General features: G+C 37.9%; 1 protein-coding gene across 1 annotated transcript; it reads right to left on the bottom strand.

Annotated features, from left to right (window-relative positions):
- Positions 1–1,914: 1,914 nt before the first annotated feature.
- serp (chitin deacetylase-like protein serp) lies at positions 1,915–19,912 on the bottom strand. The gene is made up of 5 exons (XM_074085560.1): positions 19,802–19,912; positions 7,120–7,283; positions 6,196–6,445; positions 3,280–3,601; positions 1,915–3,092 (listed from the first exon to the last, which is right to left on the bottom strand). The coding sequence occupies exons 1-5, from the start codon at positions 19,854–19,856 to the stop codon at positions 2,264–2,266; spliced, it is 1,620 nt and encodes a 539-aa protein (XP_073941661.1). The 5' UTR covers positions 19,857–19,912; the 3' UTR covers positions 1,915–2,263.
- Between the last annotated feature and the right edge of the window lie 565 nt (positions 19,913–20,477).

Genomic DNA, 20,477 nt, shown 5'->3' with positions numbered 1-20,477 from the left:
AAGCTACTTATATCTATTGTTCGTCCCCAAAAAAACCCCACATACCAAATATCATCGATATCGCTAGAGCTGTTTCGGTGATCTCCGAAATTAACATATAAATAAATAAAGAATGTGTTGCTAAACTTCAAAATCATATAAGTCCAACTAAGTAATTTAAAGATTTTTGTATCAAACGAAAAGGCAAATACGGTAGATACTCCCCTAAGAAGGTAGAATGGACATATCTGAGTTTGAAGTTTTGCAACACTTGCTCGTTTAAAGATTTAAGTTATTATTTGAACGATGAAACGATCTTGTAACTGTACAATAAACTATAGCTTTTGCTGATCATTATGTTCGTTAACCATGAGATGCTTCTGTGGATCATTCTAATCACTCGTTAACTATTACGCTGACGAGCATCTGCTTACTGTGTAGGCAGACAAGTAACTAGAATCATATTAATTTAATGTGTTTGTTACGGGATATAAAGCTTTATTAGATTACCATTAATTAATTTTTGGGAGTTCATTAAGGCTGCGTTTCCACCTGATAATTGCGAGGAATGTGTTTGTCATAAACGAATAGAAACGCTTCATTTACCTATCCTCGCTTAGCACAGCTCTAGTGGATACAGCTTCTATTGGATCATGATTATGACAGACAAAGTTCTCGCGATGCATCTTCGCACATGGTGGACACGTAGCCTAATTACCGTCTACCTCCCGTAACAACATATCAAGTGTAAATACCTAAACGTGATTCAATAAAAAATGTTGCAGGTAGGTAATATTAATTTGATTTAAATACTTACACATTAACCAACGATCAGGTGTATTTATAGACTCTTGCATCATATCTTACTTGTAATATAAACAACTTCAAAGGTATGCTACCTTTGTAAATAGGGTCGCATTTGCAGTAATTGAACTTTGCTGGTAATGAATATTCATGCCGACTTGGAAATCACTATTGGAATAAAAAGGTCGCGTATAAACTGATAGATTTCAGTTGTATCTACTTATATGTATTTTACAGCCCAAGCCTGCGAGGAGGCTTGTGCCGAAAGTCTATTTGAACACTGTCCATAATGTCTACCTACTAAATATTGTACTTACACATGTTACACAAATATGTATACAATAAAGTTTATTTATATTTTATAAAAATCGCCCCAGTTTGAGTCAGATTCGCGCACCGAGGATACTCTACAAATTTGTGGGTTTCTATAAACCCACAAACCCGCTATCAAAATTTAGCAGAACCCCTCTCCTAAGGAAAGTGTAAGCAGTGTGGGGTTTTTTTATCTGGTAATATGACAGATATACATGAAAAGTTAATATTTTCTAACTTTTCTTATTGGTTGTGCTGTAAAATCTACCTTCATACCAAATTTCGAGTTTCTGGGATAACTGGAAGAGGTTTTGATTCCCCGGCAAATTGTATGGGAAAACCACAATTTTTTAAAGACTGTATCTTTTGATCTTACCAACTGCGAGATGTTTGATTTTTTCACTGCTTCAAAGGGTAGCAGACCTGACTATTTGATTAATTTCAACTTCATAGCTACCCCACCCGTTCCTATCACAAGAATGGATAAACAAAAAGACAGACGGACAACTGAGTGATCCTATTACAGTTCAGTTTTTACCGACTGAGGTACGGAATCCTAAAAATAGCATTAAGTATTATTGTTAGAATAACTATGGGAATTTTAGAATCATTAATTAAGTTTCGATTACAAAGTAGAATTAATGAGTATATGTTCATTATATTTCAATATACATATATTGAAATATAATGAACATATACCTACTTCAATATTTTTTTATAAAAACGACTGTTCATTCTACTTTGTAATCGAAACTTAATTAATGATTCTACAGATGTTTGTAAATCGGGAGAGAAGGTTAAATGAGTTAAGGTACGGGATTAAGTCAACAATCAACTTTTATTTTGTATTTTATATTTTAAAATTTTATCAAACAGACTTACACATAAGAAAATCACATAAAATGTTAAAGGTCCTATTAAATATTTATGTGAGCTATTACATTATATTTAGGTAGGTACACTTACACTACGGACGGGATTATGACCCGGTACACTTCGACTTTTTACATGAAAACATACTCAAAGCTAAAAATTATTAGAATACCATTTTGTGAAAGTAAAATTGTCATTTTGGCTCTGGCTTAGAATATGTTATCCATGCAATCTTCACTCACTTTCAATTGAATATACACTAACTAGAGCGCGCCGGCTCGAGATCTGATCAACCCTAGTAATGGCCGTCTCCTGTGGGGTCGTTGAGCCACGGGTAGTTGGAGGGGCAGCGCAGGCACGTCTGCAGGTTGATGGTCTCGCCGGGCACCTCCTTCGAGGTGAGCTTGCACGAGTGCGGCACCCAGCACGAGGGGTTGCCCTCCACCGCGCAACGTTCCCTCCAGGGCTCAAAGTTTTTAGCCTCTGTCACAGTACGAGGATTTTGAATCCATTGAATGACCTGAGTCATAGTCACGAAATATACGTCATTATGGCTGGACAGAACTTCATCGATCCAGTATAAGAAAGCTTCTAAGAATTCAGGGTTATTCTTTAGCCACGCAGCGTGGAAATAAAGACCCAACGGGGCACGGTTCTGATCGTAATGACGGTCGAAATTGTGGTTGAGGAAATTGTAGAACTGATCACCGGTGAGGATGTTGGAACAAGAATCTACCATAGCGCAACCTGGCAGGTACTCGTCGTTGGTGGGATCCTCACGTCGGTCGAGCTCGTTCATGACCATCTCCCACACGGCATGGCTCCTGGTAGGGCAGCTCTGCAGGTTGCCGTGGCAACGGTGTGGCATGCGGAAGTACATAGTGTAAGGCCATAGAGGAGGGTTTGAGAGGGGAGCCGTGATCGTGCTGTCGTACAGGAAGGCCTGCTCCTCCATCATGGTGAACTGGTTGTTGCCGCCGACACGCAAGTACGGCGCGCGCACTCCCACCACGCTGTTGTCCGTGACGTTGGCGAACTTCTCGATGATGACTCTCATGCCGGCCATTTCCTTGCCCCAGTCATCCACTGTGGCATTGCTCCAGAAGCGCTCGTCATCGTTGTGGCTACAAATAAAAATTAAGTAAGACTCTACCTAATATTAAGTCAATGTTTGTTCTGTCTTTAATATGGTTGAGACAACCTCTAGAGACCACGTAATATAGGCATTACGAAAAGATGTCTTATGTCTTAAATTAATTCCGGATTAAAACTATAATTAGTCAAAAAATCTGATAACGTATTATAACTTACGTGATGGAATGCACGGCGATCTCGTGGCCCTTGCGATGAGTCTCCTGTACGGCGGAGTAGTTGGTGTACTTGTGGGAGACGAAGTACGTGGCTTTGATGTCGCAGCCGTTAGGGTTCTTGCGTTTCCCGTTGAATATTTCCTTGTAGAGTTCGATGTTGTTGTTGTTAATGGCGTCGTCGAAGGTGATGGTGATCATCTGCGGCACATCACGCGCCGGCAGGTCGCCAGGGATGGTGGTGCCGTCCTCCGAACAGAAGCAGTCTGGCAGCACGCATTGCGTTGAGTCGCAAGGTGGCGCCCTGTTGGGATCGTTGTCGATGTCTGCAAAAACATTACACTGTCGTAATTCTGGCCACTTTATTTGAACCTCGACTGTCACTTTGTAACTCTAATACTATACCTTCGTTAGATTGTAAAACCAGTATATTATACAAGCTCATATTTTACAAGCCAAAGGGTTCTAGCTTTTAATTAAGTAATTTACTATGTAGTACCTATAATTTGCAAACTTGGCCACATAGTACAGTCAACGAGTAATAGATAAGATTAAATCATTACTTTTGATAGATATGTTATTGCTTGCATCGTTGACTGTACCTACCTATGTAAGCTTTACGAATATGCGACATTTATATCCGATTCCCAATGTCATTGATTACTAATTTAAATCAAATTAAATGTCAACCTTAATGTAATCAAATTAGTGGTCATATGTCATGGCTTTAAATACATGAATAAAAGGAGTCACGTTTGAGGAATCAAGTTATTTGGCATCCATGGGCATGGGTGTACCGATGACGCGTGCGCGAGACTCGACGCGAGAGTCCGAACCAGTATGGGTACTTTCGCTTGGCCAAATCACTCGCTACAGCTGACACACGATTGGATTTCACTTTTTGACTTAGTGATATACCGTATTTAAATTCGTTCACCTTATTAAATTTTTATTTAGTACCCACTCACAAAAATTGTTTTCTAATTATTCAAAAAAATATCGATTACTAACAGAAGCATTTTTTTAGTAACTTCACTGTATCGATTAACCACGTTTTCATTGTATTACGCCGTCAGGGTCATCGCTTCTGGCGAATGTAATTGTTTACCCTCTTTTTGTACTTGAATACCTACAGCTCGTAGTTGGCAAGCTTCATTTAAATTTCAAGTCACAATTATTGTAAAGAATGTGTTTGGAATGACAAAGCTATGCCTCTCAAAAATGCAACAGGTAATAAAGCGAACTGTAGGTAAGTAATTTTAACATTGATCGAACAGAAATGAAAACATTTCTATGAATAATTTACAAAAGAAAAAGATCGCGTGGACTAGTTCGACACCGCAACCTTGGAGCTCGAAAAGAGTCAGCGCTTTGTGATGTAAGCGCTTTTAGTAGAACCTGCTTTTCCCAGAACTGAGTCGCATTAAAATGTATCGCGGTCAAGCTAAAGTAAAGGATAATCATCCAAACACTTCTTGGGGTAAAAACATTCACTAGAATAGTGTAAGTTTCCAGCTGTAACACTGCTTATCTATACATCCAATGCAAATAAAAAAGAATAACACCCCATTTGCTGAAGTTAGGTATATTACGACATAACATTCAGATGTTTTTTTAGGCCAAGTGATTGGCATACATATATCAGGCAGGTCATTCGTCACGCTTTTAAGAGATGGTTCTGATTTGAAAAACTCGTTCAAGTTCATTTAAATATGTATATAGGTTGATGTTTTCAATTAATGAAACCTAAGTACATACTTACTACTCGTACGTTTACTGATCTGTCAGTTAGTCATTCCTAGTGAACATGAGCCAATCACAACACAATGCAGCAGGATATCTCTTTTCTGAGTATGTGACTTCACGACATGTGACTGTCATTTATAATTTCCTTGTTAGTAATCATTGAACAATACTACTATAAAAAATATACGTGTGTTGTGCACTATATCGCAAGCATAATTATTGTGCTACATTTTTTTTAAAACATAGATAAACCGGTGCAACTTCTCTTGCAAGTGGGTTGTAACAAAAGGAGTTTCATTTATTATCTCAGATAGTAAACGTACCTATTGTTTTCAATACACAAATAACTTAAACAAGGCCGACAGACGACAGACGGGTGGTTCTTGTGTTATGCTTAAGACAAGCGATTGCAGGAAATGGCCATGTGAGGCCATCAGGATTATTTTAATTCTTTTGTGGATATACCTACTCATAGCAATATTCACACATCAAGTTTGTAAACTTAATACTGCTACGAGTAAATCTATAAGAGGTTTTGGTAAAAAAATAATTTTTGAAACAAGTTTTTTTTTTGCTGACTGTACTTTTTGTTGACTGTACTTGTATTGTCACTCAAACTACATTTGCATACCAAATTTGTTGTCGATGCCATTAACCGTTGAAGAGTTCTGTCCTGCGGAGACGATCCTGGCTGGACTACCAGGATGTCACTGCCAGTCAGTTACGCAATTTACACAAGTATACCAAATTTCAAGTCAATCCAACAACTGGAAGTTGGTCAAATTTAACTTGCAAGATCTGATTACAGACAGACAGACAGACAACGGAACAGGTGAAAGTAAAGAAAAGCTTGTAAAAAGGAATTACAAGGAAGAAGTTCAAACGCGTATTATATTTAATTGAAAAAAAGAAACTGTTCAACGTTCGCAGGAAAACCGAATTGCTTTAAACTATTATCGAAATTTTCAAGCAGACTAAGTAGATAAGTACCTACTATAAAGTAGCGTGATCCTGTCTTGACGGAAAAAGATACTCATGACATTAATAAATGCAAAAATATAGACGTTTTCAAAATCTTTTCATCAAGGTTGACTAGACATTAAGTCAATCGGCTTGATACGGCTAAATCTGAACACACCGTTCACCTTATCATAGGTATGAAATTAACACTTACCGCAAGAATTTTCGTCAGAGCCATCGGCACAGTCTTTCTCGCCGTTGCAGAAAAGACCGCGCTCGATGCAGTTGGAGTCCCCGCAAGCGAGGTACCCGTCCTGGCAGAGAGGCTCCTCTGTGTACAACAGAGGCTTGACCTTGCGCTCTTTGTTCTTCAGTTTGCAGTTCTTAACGGCGTCTTTCCAGTCACAAGTTTGCTTCTCTATGTCGAAATACAGGCCGGCCGGACAACGAATGGCTTGGATACCCTAAAAATAAATAGCAGTATTAGAAAACTGCGCTATTTCTTATTACAGGAAAGGTAGGTAAATTTAAGTGAGTCAACACCGTACACACAGCCCTGAGCTTCAGGAAAATGGATGGCTTGGTATAAATAAATAGTACTCGCGACAGATAGCTGGGTGACCGAGCTTTTCTTGGAGTTCTTATTTTCTTAAATCGTATTTTTTTTGTAGCTGTCACGTATATAAATGAGCTTTAAAAGTCAAACGTAAATGAAATACTAATGTACCTAATAATATATACATATTTCTACTTTTCAATCCTAGAATTTTTACCGCTGAACCCTAACACCACAAATTTACACAAACTTTCAAAAGTAAAAACACGCGTTTTCCCAGAGAGAAAGAAGATAGATAGACTGTTCGCCCCGAAAACCCTGGACATACTTCACATTTGCTATCGTCGAAATCGTTAGAACCGTTTCCGAATATATATAAATATAAGAATTACTCATACTATAATACAGATATAGATAGATACGAAAGTGCCAGACGATTGATTTCTCATCGAATATTTTCAGACGCTACGAGTACTATACATATAGGAAATTATAATTTACCTAATGAATGATCAGATAAAGGTCGCCGCTCGTGCACGAGAGCGTGCGTAAAAGTAGTATTCAGTTAAGGCAAGTACTGACCGAGGCGGTGCACTGGATGACGTCGCGACAGTTGTCGCCCTCGCCGGCCACCAGCCGGAACCACTCGCCGGCGTCCTTGTCCTTGCATAGCTCTAGCTCCAGGCTTTCCTCTTTCTTGGCTGTGTCGTCTGCTTGCCGTTTCCATCGGTGCCCATCAGCAACCGCTGTATGAACAATACAATCGTTTAAGTTTAATACGACCAAAAATCTGTTGAATAATGTTTTATACAATAAATAATAATAATCAATTCTGTCCAGCTCTGCATCAGACAATGATTGCTGCCGTGCATGCATGTTATGCGTATTGGTCACAGTTACAGCAGAACATTTCCTATTTCTAACACGCTTACGTTGTAGCGCAAGCGATTACAAATTACAGCATGCAACTTCAACAAAGCGTTTACTGACATTTCATTAACTGTTTTTATTCGTTTTAGAAGTAAAATGTCACTTGGAAGCGTAAAATGCCAAAGGTAGTGAGCGTACCGCGCATGACCTTTGACTGCATCGAAATGTCAGCGCTTGGGCAAGCGACAAGGACGACTCTTTCTTATTATTAGTTCTTCTAGGATTATGTATGACATTTGATGCTTTTGTGTGCAGCGTCGCTGACGAAATTATTGGATTGCTGTTTAGATAATTAATCAATAGATTTTCTTGATATTCTATAATCTAGTGTCAGGTCTTTCTGAACTACCGATTCAACTTCTGTTCACTTTTATTTACTAAGTATTTACAGTTAATATGATTAACCTATGACAACTTAACTGAAGAAGAATTAATATAAATTATTGGACGAGAACTATGCGCATAAGTTAATTACAAGCAATGAAGCCATCTTTTTACAAGCTTTTATTTAGTTTCACCTGTCCCGTTGTCTGTCTGTCTGTCTGTCTGTCTGTGTGTAGTCAAATCTTGCAAGTTAAATTTGATCAACTTCCAGTAGTCAGATTGACTTGAAATTTGGAATACTTATGTAAATCGCGTGACAATACAATAATCAAGTAGTGACATCTTGGAAGTCTAGCCAGGATCGTCTCCGCAGGACGGAACTCTTCAAAATAGCATCGACTTGAGGTATGCAAATGTAGCTTGGGTGACAATGCAAATGCAAAACAAAAAAAGGTTGTATTAAAAATGAATCTTTTATGGTTTGGTTATTTATTATCCAATACTACCTACTCAATGCGGTGTGCATACGGGCCATACGAGAAAAAGCTTCGCGCACTGTCTTGCTTAATTACATCGCCTTATTGATATTGTTCCCACGTTCCATTTTATCTCAACAAGCAAAATATTCTCAGTTTTTGTCAATTAAAACATACAAAGCTGATAGGCGTTTGCTAATAGGCAATAAGAAAATAGATGCGGGTCGGGCGTGCTCGCACGTAACACGAGGAAACCTCTCGCAACATTATCTAACCACAATACAAGTAACAGGCAGTAGACCGACTCGGTCGTATTCTTGAAATTTATACCTACCTACGGCTGTGATTTATACCTATGACAGTAAAACAGACGTGTGTAAATTTTTATTGTATGTGTGCAGTTTTAGGTGGTTTACAGACATACACACAGACAGACAGACACACACACACACACACACACACACACACACACACACACACACACACACACACACACACACATAGTGGTCAAACTTATAATACCCCTCTTTTTTCGTCGGGGGTTAAAAACAGAGACTGCATCACATTTATCCGTACCTACAGTCAAGGGCATAAATATCTATACAGCAATAGAGTCACATTTATGTATACATCGACCTTATAGATAGTGACATAAAGGTGTATAGATATTTTTGACGTACTTGTAACGTACCTACATATATTTATGCCCTTGACTGTACTTAACAAAATGTTAACAACCAAAGAATGTTTTAAACTAAACACGTGTTAATTAATAATAGTTCTAATACATAAATTCGTTCGGATAATAATTTTCTATAAATAGACAAATTTTAATAGACTAATATTAAAGTACCTAATAGGTATTAATTTTACCTTTCAGCAAAAGCAGGAAGTTGAAAATTGTCAATGTTGGTTTTTATCAGCGTTTGATTTAGGCACCCGTAAACACTGCAGTACACACGTTCTTGTGACGCCTCCATTATTAAATAAAATATTATAGTATGTACCTAGTTACTTAGTACCGAGCGTTTATAGCCACGTTACGGAATCGAAACGGGGGTGAAAAGAGCGGGCGGCTCGGCGCAGCACTTACTCGCTCGACCAGCGACCGGACTGCGCGGCGCGCGTCGCGCGGCGTGGCACTGCGTAGTTTTATCGGGCGAAGTTTGGTTAGCGGCCGTGTAAGACGCTTCGCTTTGTGCGTGCGTCGATTCGGGCGCTCTAGTATGACGTCGAACTACTGCCTATATTACTTGTATTGTGATCTAACCTGTCTCGCTTGCGAGAGCGGTGCGCTGAGGGCGCGCGCACCACGAACTATATGTATAGAGAACTGACGTTGCGCGCACTGTTGCGGCCACTGCGGCTCCCACGACCACCTTCCAAAATGACAGAGGCAAATGCTCCCTACATATGTCCATTCATAACAAGATAAGTACTATGTATAATTGAAAAAAAAATTAAGAAGGGAAAATTACATACAAAACTATTAAGCTTATGACAAAGACGTCCAAGACAGCTACATCTGTGTGACACATGCGTAAGATATAATGAATTGAGAATTGCAGACCATAACTGTTCAATTGTAACCGTTCATTGTTTTTGTATTTTATGGAATGCGATACGATAAGTAATAAGCAATGATGATATGCTAATCTTCTTGCAAATTTTTGCTATAAATAAGCATAGAAAATTAATGTGTTTGTTACATCTGATGTCCATCTATCTGTCCGTCACAGTATTGTAATTTACCCCACAAACCACTGCGCGTAAAAATATGAAATAACACAGTTCGATAAAACCGACAGCTAGCCATACATTATTCGACCAACTCATTTAAATAATACAAAATGCTTATTACACGGTTCATAGTTCCACCATTAAACATGTCGACATGTTGTATCGCAGTTGTAAAACTTGTAAATAGCATGTTGGTGTTGTTGGTTACATGAAATCATGCGAAGTCAAATCAGTGCCCATTTTCATTGCTGAACTAAAATTATACAGCAAATATGAAATAACTACTTGTTTTTTTTCTAATACCCATTTATAGAACGTCTGCGGAAGCGTTTAGTTTTATATTAATTACGGTACCTACCTCTTTTTTTTATGAAAAAATGGGTAGATATACATTTTTCTACCATTGTACGAGTAGGAATTTGTACCTTCTTGTTTGTAAATACGTATCAAGAGAACTGCAGTTGAATTTTTTTACCCGACTGCGAAGAAGGAGGGTTATGTGTTTGATTCTCAACGGCTGAACCAATTTTGATAAATGATACTTCATTGGATTCGTCTTGATGAGGCGAGTGACATTAGGTACATGAAGTTCTTGAAAAATCAAAATGGCGGATTTGTGGCGCCAAATTGTGTTTTCAAAAAAAAACAATCCTACCGAGTAGGGTATCATATGAAAGCTAATAATTAGCCCATTCCGAATATATATATATACGTTATAATTGTTTTAGGGGCTGTTTCACCATCCATTGATGCTAGCCCCTTAATGTACTATTTTCACAGAAATATCAAAAAAGAGTGAAATAAAACAATAAATTTAAGAAATCAAAAACACGACTGCCTTAAAAATATTAAAAAGAAGAAAACAAGTTGTAGTGGGCTAGAACTCTGTTAAGTAACTTACTTAAAGTTCAACAGTTGGGACCCATTCAAATCGTGACCAGCTCAAAAATTGTTAGTACATATAATGAGTCCCGACTGTTGAACTTTAAATTAGCTACTTAACAGAGTTCAAGCCCACTAGACTTATTTTCTTCTTTTTAGTATTTTTTAAGACAGACGGGTTTCTGTTTTTTTTTTAATTTATTGTATTATGCTAAGGTTGGCAAATTAAGCTTGGGTAAAAGCTAGTAAGGTCTAGTCTGCGGGTGCGGGCCGGGGGTCGCGTACCTGCGGTTGCTACACGCGTTGTGCTGGCATGTTTAATAACTCTTTGTTCCCCCATCTATTACTTTTTGATGTTGCAATGCACACAACGTCTTTCACGCACTTATGATTGTGACCTATTCAAAGTTACACCTATTAATTTGCAATACTGATATAAAGCAAGCTTTGAACTCGTTTAAAATAATACCAGTTTGACGCACTAATGAACGGCTATTGTATAAAAAATATATTGGAATAATATATTTATGAATATATTTGAATACAGAAACATCAAAGTGATCAAAATTTCGACACGGTAAATGCGTTATTTGTCACCGTCCGAAATGATAAATAAGAACTCGTTTTCTTTGACCCGGATCTACCACGTGCTTAGCTGCCTGATTTATCGATCGCGAGCGCGTGACATTAACCCTTTAATATTAATAGCGGATAAATATTTGTTTAGATATTGCGTGCGCTTTCCCTAAAAATATAAGGGGAAACTGAACTTGACGTGTAAACGCGTTGATGTCTTTTGTACGCGAGCGGCCAGCGGCTGAAGTTATGCACGGTTACGTAAGTGGCTGACGGTAGGTATGTGTCTTAATATCGTATTTCAGACACTTGGATCTTGCAGTTTTGGCATATCATTTATTTATAGGTGAATAATAAACATATAAATAAGTTCTGTGTTGTGGCACAGAATAAGTACAAGTAAATAGGTACAAGGTTTGTAAGTCAAGACTTAAATATTTTGCACAATAAGCAAAAATAAAAAATACATAAAATATCTTTATTTCGGAATTTTTAAGATTCCATAAAATTGTTAGTATTTTTCATTTCATTACAGCTACGTGAAATTGTTTTAAAACATAATAAAATAATAATTAGCATGATATATAACAATGAAATCAAAATTCACAGTGGAATAAAATAATAAAATTGTATTCTTTTTAATCGAATGGCAATCCTTAAAGTCCCTATCTACACTCTATTAGGTAAACGTGGAAACGTCCAAGTAATATCTGTCATACATCGAGTAAAATCATAAATATGCAGGCTAGGTTAATGCATGTTGACAAAGTCCAAGGCGACCAACCAATTAATGAGGAAAACCAATGAAAAACCCTGCATTTTTTACATAATTTAAGGTTTCGTAACCTACACTGCTTCCGTCCGACGCGCCGACTCGGCTTCAGGTGCTTAAGATACGATGAATCACTCAACGCCATCTACAAAATGGGGTCGTGAACTGCTCAAGGGGAAAAAGTGTGTACTCGTAATTATATAGGTGTAACTGACAAGCTTGATTGTGTTACGCAACGAGTGATAAGTGGGACGCAAAACACGAGGGGGTTGGGTTTCGCGGCAAGCGACTCCCACGCAAGCGCACCGTGCGCTGCGCACGCAGCCACTTCTTGATCTGATCCTTAGGGCCCAAGAGCATTATTAGTACTTTTGGAACAACTGTGCTGTGGATCTTTTTCACAGAAATCATGTTATAAAATTTACTGTGAGAAAGTTCTACCTAGGGTTAGGATTCACATAGTGTATAATCAAGTTTTTAACATAAATTTTTGAGAAATTTATGAACCAGTGCACTCGGATATTTAGCACAAAGTGACGATAGCAATTTGGTAAGCAATCATCTATTAAGGGAATTGAAAACAAGAAAAATTGCACTAGTATTAATAGTAATTAAAAAAACTCTGTCATAATACATACAAAAGTAAATAATAGTACTTATAAGTAATGTTATACTTTTCTTTAGTACTTTTTACATCATCTAACCGGTGTTTGTCTTGCCGGATTAGTTACCTAACCTTAATTTATACGTAACTTTAGATTTAAAATTCTCATGGCAGTGAAATAGTATTTTCTTTTTATGAGAATAAATGATCTTAAACCCGAATAAAACATCAACCGAGTTTGATAATTTCCTTTTTTTCAATTGATTAAAATCTGATTCGACCAATGTCGCTGTAGGTACAAATACCACCGTGAATTAAGGAAAAATACTACCTACTTCTAATAGCCACTTTAAATAACAGCTGTAATTTAGTATAAAACTACTTAACTCCTCTATTACTGATACATATTTATGAACTCGAATTTTATTTACTCACAAAGTAGGCATTTGTCTATGTATGCCTACTAATAATATACAGACCTATTAATAAGATAAAGATAACCTTTGCAACAAATGAACGTCATTAATGAGGATGATCGATACATGTATGTATATCTTGATTTATACTCCGATACCATTAGTTACCTATGTACCAGCTATGTGTCCATTTATACTCCGATACCATTAGTTACCTATGTACCTGCTATGTGTCCATTTATACTCCGATACCATTAGTTACCTATGTACCTGCTATGTGTCCATTTATACTCCGATACCATTAGTTACCTATGTACCTGCTATGTGTCCATTTATACTCCGATACCATTAGTTACCTATGTACCTGATATGTGTCCATTTATACTCCGATACCATTAGTTACCTATGTACCTGCTATGTGTCCATTTATACTCCGATACCATTAGTTACCTATGTACCTGCTATGTGTCCATTTATACTCCGATACCATTAGTTACCTATGTACCTGCTATGTGTCCATTTATACTCCGATATCATTAGTTACCTATGTACCTGCTATGTGTCCATTTATACTCCGATACCATTAGTTACCTATGTACCTGATATGTGTCCATTTCCTGGATTAAATTGAATTATAATTTTAAATATTTGTGATTAATAAAAATGGTTGGAAAGATTAACTGATTAAATTGCGGTATGGTCGTAACCGAAAACTTACACTAGGGGTACAGTCGTTGGTAAGTACTGCCGTGGCTGTATTCACGTATCAGTTAGTTCAAATCTGTTCACTAGCTAAGATTGCTTTATCTTGCACCTTATCTTCAGGCATCTCTTAGCCTTGATTGTGACCTGACAAAAGCCTATTTTGAAGATAGAAGTATGTACTACTACTTTTTATTTACTATTCGTCTACTATTTACTTATTGCATTGCTTCACGACAATGCTGTAATGTATACTTAGATGGCTTTGGAATCGTTACTTGCTATTGATAAAATCAGAACAACAAGATAACTACAACAAATCTCAACAGCGGATGTTATGCGACGAAATATTTTTTGCGCACACACCTCAATCATTTTTATTTTATATCGAAAGTTATTTTACTTATGTAACAAGAGAGTTGTTGGTTGATATTCACGTATTAGTATAAAAAAATATCTCTGGCATCTTCTAAATAAACCCAAAAGTGTAAAAATTTGCAGTCTTAATCACAGGTTTCTAACACCACAAGCTTCAAGATACCTCTAAATTAACATTAGTGAAAAAAAAGTATAATCATGTCATAAATCAAAAGATAACGCTTTGAGTTTTAAGTGCACTTCAGAGGCGAATGAGGTCATGCAATGAGACCTTTATCCTAAAGACAAGCTTGACATATAGGCGTAAATCGTGATAGGCCAGTTAGTGGCGCACCGCGATGCTCACAGGTCTCGTTTAATAAAGCTACAAAATATAGTTCAAAATGGAAAAAATGGTAGTTAGCATTTGTGAAATTCTGACGCACGTGTTCTGAGTAGCGAGCGTCAGCCTTCCAGAGCCGAGTGGAAGCACCAATAGACAGTTAGTCAATGCCGGGGCGGGCGTCGACCGGGCGCGTGCCTCGCATACCGAAACCCGACCTTATGAATATTTAGCGCTGCCTCACTACTTTCCTTTTAAAGGCGCTCCCTTCAAATTCGAACATTTCACTGATAACAGGAAAATGACGTTAATTCTTAATCTGGTGACACGCAGAAGCGCGACGTGTCCGTCAAAACACGTGTGAGGAGATTTGACTTTCAAATACTTCCGGGGCGTGCCGGTTGCTAATAAGTAGTTAATTTAGTTGAAAGAAAGTTTGTGTTTGTGTATGTCTCATATAAGGAAATGGATGAACTTTATTTGAAGGCAAATGATTTTTGCTTTGGTTTTTAGCTAAATTAAAAAGTTACATTTGACATCTAATCAGTGGCGGCGTGGGCGGTAGATACAAGAGTAGGTAGTTATTTATTGATATATCTTTAAAGAGGGAGGTTTTGTGCACCTTCTTTGGATGCACGGTGGATGCACGAGTAAGTTGTCGTTGTCACCCCTTGGTGCTCGGCACCCGGGGCGGACCGCCCTCTTTGCCTCCCCTTTACCCCGCCACTGCATCTAATCCTAACTCCTTACCATCTCCAAAGAGTTGAACATCCCAGCAGCGGAACATAATAATATGCAAATTTATAGTAGATTGTTCAAAAAGGTGTTTTTGCAGGTGGTAGGACCTTGTGCAGGGTCCGCCCGGATTGCTACTACCATCTTGCTCGTTAATCCTGCCGTGAAGCAGCAGTGCTTGCACTGTTGTGTTTCGGCGTGGAGAGTAAGACAGCCGGTGAAATTACTGGCACTTCCACCCAGTCGAATAAAAAAAAAAACAAGGCACTAAACTAAAACAATCTATGTTTATGTTCGGTGGCATTATGGTTGTTTAGTGTCGCGTTAAACACTCTACTTTTCACTTTGAATGCGAGGAAAAAAAAACAATGTTCTGTTCAAAATTACTATATTACTTTTTTAAAACGTACGCTCGACTAATGGACTAGGCCATCTGTTCAAAATTCAAATAGCAAACAAAATGAGGGATATCGTTATTTGTCTCACTAGATGGCGCACTGTTGCGTGAGGTTTTTAAGTATGGCTTTCAAAGTCTGTTATTACGGGCGTGAAAACAAAGATTAGATTAAAATCATATTTAATACACCTTAAAACCGTACCATAAAAATATCGAGCATGCCACGGTGTTGCATAGTCCCCGTTTTGTTCGGAAAAAAGGGAGGACAAAGGTTTGCGAAAGACAAAACTGTCTCAAAACACAGACATTCATTGCCCCGGAACGCATATTTGCCATAATTCATTTCAGATATTGCAAAATATTCACAAAATTATTCTAATTAGAAATAAACCCACGTAGCTCACCCTAAAACTATGAGATTTGACGTTTCGGAGACCTCACGCTACATTAGCGCCTCTAGTGGCGAATTCATACGCGATTGCCCTCATGGATTGCGCGGTTTTTTCTTTTCTTTTATTATTTATGAAGTGACGCTTTAAATGTTTGCATATTTAGCCAACAGTTTCAAAATTGAAAACTATTTAAAACTAACTGAACTATGCATAATAAAATGTATAAATCCTTAATATAATTGAATAGATTTATATTCGGAATCATTAATTGTGTTTCACGAAATTAAATCGTGTTTTTTTTAAATATTTTTGCACAGTTCTCATTTTGACGCCCTAAAAATCCTCCATTCACAAACACCGTTTTGGCTGTTTCGGGGTTTCTAACGTAAATTAAAAAAAAAAACTTTAATCCCTAAAGAATAAAAAGGAGCTTAGTAATATTTTATGAGCATGAGAAGTGTAAAAGATTTTAATGATAAGTACCTGGGCGACCGAGAATCACTTTACAAAACAATTCGTTATAAAGTTACTTTAAAGGTATAATTTTCCCAATATTCAGTGCACTTCCGTAGTGCGTGCGTTCGTCAGTTAATTAACAGTGTTAAGCTGATTAAGTTTAGGTACTTACCTACATATAAGTGTTTCTACTAATGGCGTTATCATGTTTACATTAATAGCTTTTGCGTCTACCTACTTCTATTCCAAATTAATTTGATTTTTCTTTCTTTACATTTTTAACTCTTATGGCATTTTAATTAATTTCAATAAATGTATATAACGTGGAATACTTTTGCTAACAAGTAACACGGCAGCCGCAAGTCATGAGCGAATCAGTTTATTATCAGTCACCGCAGTAGTGAGCATTAATGTTTAGCGCAAATAATAATTTATTCGTTGAAATGCAGTTTTTGCAATCGCGTAATCAAAAGTTACAGACATAAGAAATTGACAAACGATTTGTCAAAACACAAGTCCTTGTGTGTGGTCCTTGCGTAAACGTTTGGTTTTATGTTTCCCCTTACTTATATATATATATTTTTTTAAGTATATGATATTGATAAAACATATTTTGTGAAAGCGTTTTGAGTTACTCCTTATTTTTATTTTACTCTTAAAATCAACTGATACAAATAGTTTTAGAGGCGACCGAGTTAACGCTTAACCATTTTTTGTGACGGTTAATACATCAGAAAAAATAAAGAAGACTGATTGTCCCATTGAGTTGTAAGGGTGTTTAATGATTTAAACCCAACAACTGACAGATCCTTAGGGTGGTAAAGGATTTCTTAGTCGACTATACACGCAACTGATGAAGTTAACTATAATTTAAGTAGTAAAATCAAATTGAGATTGAAGTTGGTAAAATTTGACAAACATTTATACAATACAATACAAAGATTCTTTATTGTACACCAGAAATAGTAAGCGATACAGAAAATAGATACACAGAGAGAAAATTACAAGGCAAAAAATTGTAAAGGAGGGATTATTTACTTTCTTTTACTAAAAAAAAAAAATAATTGTAGTAGGTTCTATGTTACTTGTATGTCTATCGGTAGGTATGGGCAATTCAAGTTCATTGTGTAGGTACTTTTCTTGTGGTATCAAGGGTGTTTTCAAATTGATTCACACACGGACGTGAGGTAGCGGAGCACTGCGTAGCAAGTACTTAAGCTCGCTCGTAGCCCGGACTGCCTACTACGCGCGTAGCATCCCCTAAACAATTCACCGACTCAAGCGACTCCAAAAAAACAGTCTAATGTTTAGATTATTATATTTGTTACTAAAGTGCAAATGTTGTTTGTCTTGGTTTATGGAAATATATTGAAATCAGTCAATCTTCTTAACTAAATATGCAATTTTAACTAATTGAATTACAAACATGTTTTATTTAAACAATTAAATCGTTAAAATTGCGTTGTCATCGTTATTTTTTAAAATTATTTATTTAATTAATTGCTTACGCAGGTACTTTTCCAGTTACATTAGACAAGTACCACTACCATAAGTCTACAGTGACCGTACTCGATAGCGACCACCTAAATTGTTTGTAGGGGCGCTGTACAATTCTCCATACAAATAATTTACGCCGTCGCTATCGAGTACGGTCACTGTAAACTCATGGTAGTGGTACAGGTTAATAACTTGTCGCTAAGTTAATTTCTGTCCAAATGTTTACTTATTTAAGTAAACAAAATTAAACGAAATCTGGATTAAAACCCGTTAACACATTATTTCGTAAATATTGTCTGAAATATTTCGTGTTTACCTAATGTAAACATAATTTAACTAATCAAAATGGCATTGCACTCTGTATTTGTTTTGCGTGTTTCAATGATTTTTAAGTAAATACATTTCAAACTTATTTATTACTTATTGTTTTTAAGTCTAGCCAAACCGTTTGCAGATATACCGATGCGTCATTAATGCTACCAACAGCATTGAAACGTTGTGGATCTATAATAAACTAGCTGGTGCCCACGACATTGTCTGCGAGGACTTCGTTGATCACTATCACTATCCCGGTGGAATTTGCCGGGATAAAAACTATTCTGTGTGTCAATCCAGGTTATAAACTATCAGTGTGTCAATTTCACTAAAATCCGTTGAGTCACTTTTGCAAGAAACATTGAAACATTTAAATTTATATAACTTTTTTTTTACTTGAAACTGACCGTGATTGACCCCTATCTCACGTGATGTTAAGTGCAGAGGCCAAAGGTGTATCTCACTGGTTCAGTAACAGCCTATTCACTCTAGCCTTGAAGAGCCCTAGATTGTATTAGAAGTATTTGACTGTCAGTGGTAGAGAAAATTAAAGATTGCGATAAAAGCTGTGAATGGAACATTCCTTGGGAGGCGAGGCAGCTAGCCAGCGAGGGTGGCGGCGGCTGCGTGGCCGCGCGCGCGCGACGTAACGCGCCGCGCGGGCGCACGCTGCGCAGAACGAATGTGAAAGTTCCGCGCCAGTCCGCCGCAAGCGCGCGCTGCGCCAAGTGCTAAACAGTTGTTTTATCAAACACTTACTGTTGCTAAATACTCGTATTAGCCAACTATCACCCTGTTTCGGCTGCCTACATTCCAATGCAAATGTTTCATTCTTGACCTTTCTAAAGCGAGTGCAATCGCGTATTAAGGTTGCATCTGTATCGGCCGCTATCGTGATTACTAAATGTACTGAATGCTTAACCACTGTTACAAAATGTTCGTAAACAATTACATGTTTTATTTCACAACACCGGAAAGTTTCCTCAATTCGATTAAATCGAATAAATTTTATAAATAGCTTTGGAACAGATCGAATTAAATAATCACCAGTTAAGCATATAGTGACACATGATATAAGCACGATAGTTTCTAGCAGATTCCAGTCGTGTCATGCGAATATCCTTGAAAGGCTTGCGACGTTGCGATCGCGTCCTTTAGTTCGCGATGCACGCCTGCATTCGCTCGTCAACTCTGCAAAACACAGCCTACCTCGCGACGACTGGAGTCAACTTCACTATTCACTCGTGCGGCACTGACGCAAGCACTGATCAATTAGTGTGACGCCGGGTCACCCGTGACGTCGCGAGATGGGCTGCGGGTCGGGCGTAAGGTATAAAGGTTAGGACTCACCGCAGGCGAACAAGAGGCACGCGGCCAGAGTAGCGACACGGGCGGAGCGCGCCATGACGGGATCACAACAGGTCGCTGCGCGGCCGTCGCGCGGTTAAATACTGGCCTCAATAAGCGCCCCGCGCGCCCCGCTCGCCCACGGCGCGCGCGCCGCCGCTGCATCACCTGCTGCGCCCGCCGGTGCCAGCCCCCGGTGCGCGCCCTGCCCGACCATCCCCTGCCCACTGCCTTATGCCCAACATCCGCGCCCCAATGTTCCGATGATTCCCAGCGCGATCCATTTATTTATATTAGTTTGCCTCTTCGAGAAGCCAATTAAAAGTTACGAAATTGTTTTTAATTGGTGTCACAACGAAACAAATGAGATAATTGATAGATTAACAAAACCGTAGAACGGAAAGAAGAGTTTGAAAGCACGTAAAAAATGTTCGTTCATCCCAAATGACTTTTTTTTGCACTTGAAACAACCTTTAAATTATATGTTTATAAAAAACATATGTTGCAAACCGTGGTGTACTCCGTTTGGACCTAGATGCTGCTCTTTTCCGGACCTAGTTACCCTTTGCCGGATTAGCGGAAGGTTTGCGAGAAAAAATAAGTAAACTTTGCTTGTTTACTGGAACTGTATGTATGTAAGGGGTAGGTAATCTCAGGAACTACAATGTTGATTTTTAAA

The sequence above is a fragment of the Choristoneura fumiferana genome, chromosome 3 (genome assembly GCF_025370935.1).
Source record: "Choristoneura fumiferana chromosome 3, NRCan_CFum_1, whole genome shotgun sequence".
NCBI classification, from domain to species: domain Eukaryota; kingdom Metazoa; phylum Arthropoda; class Insecta; order Lepidoptera; family Tortricidae; genus Choristoneura; species Choristoneura fumiferana.
Note: the sequence above shows the minus strand (reverse complement) of the source record. Positions and strands in the feature narration are given on the sequence as shown.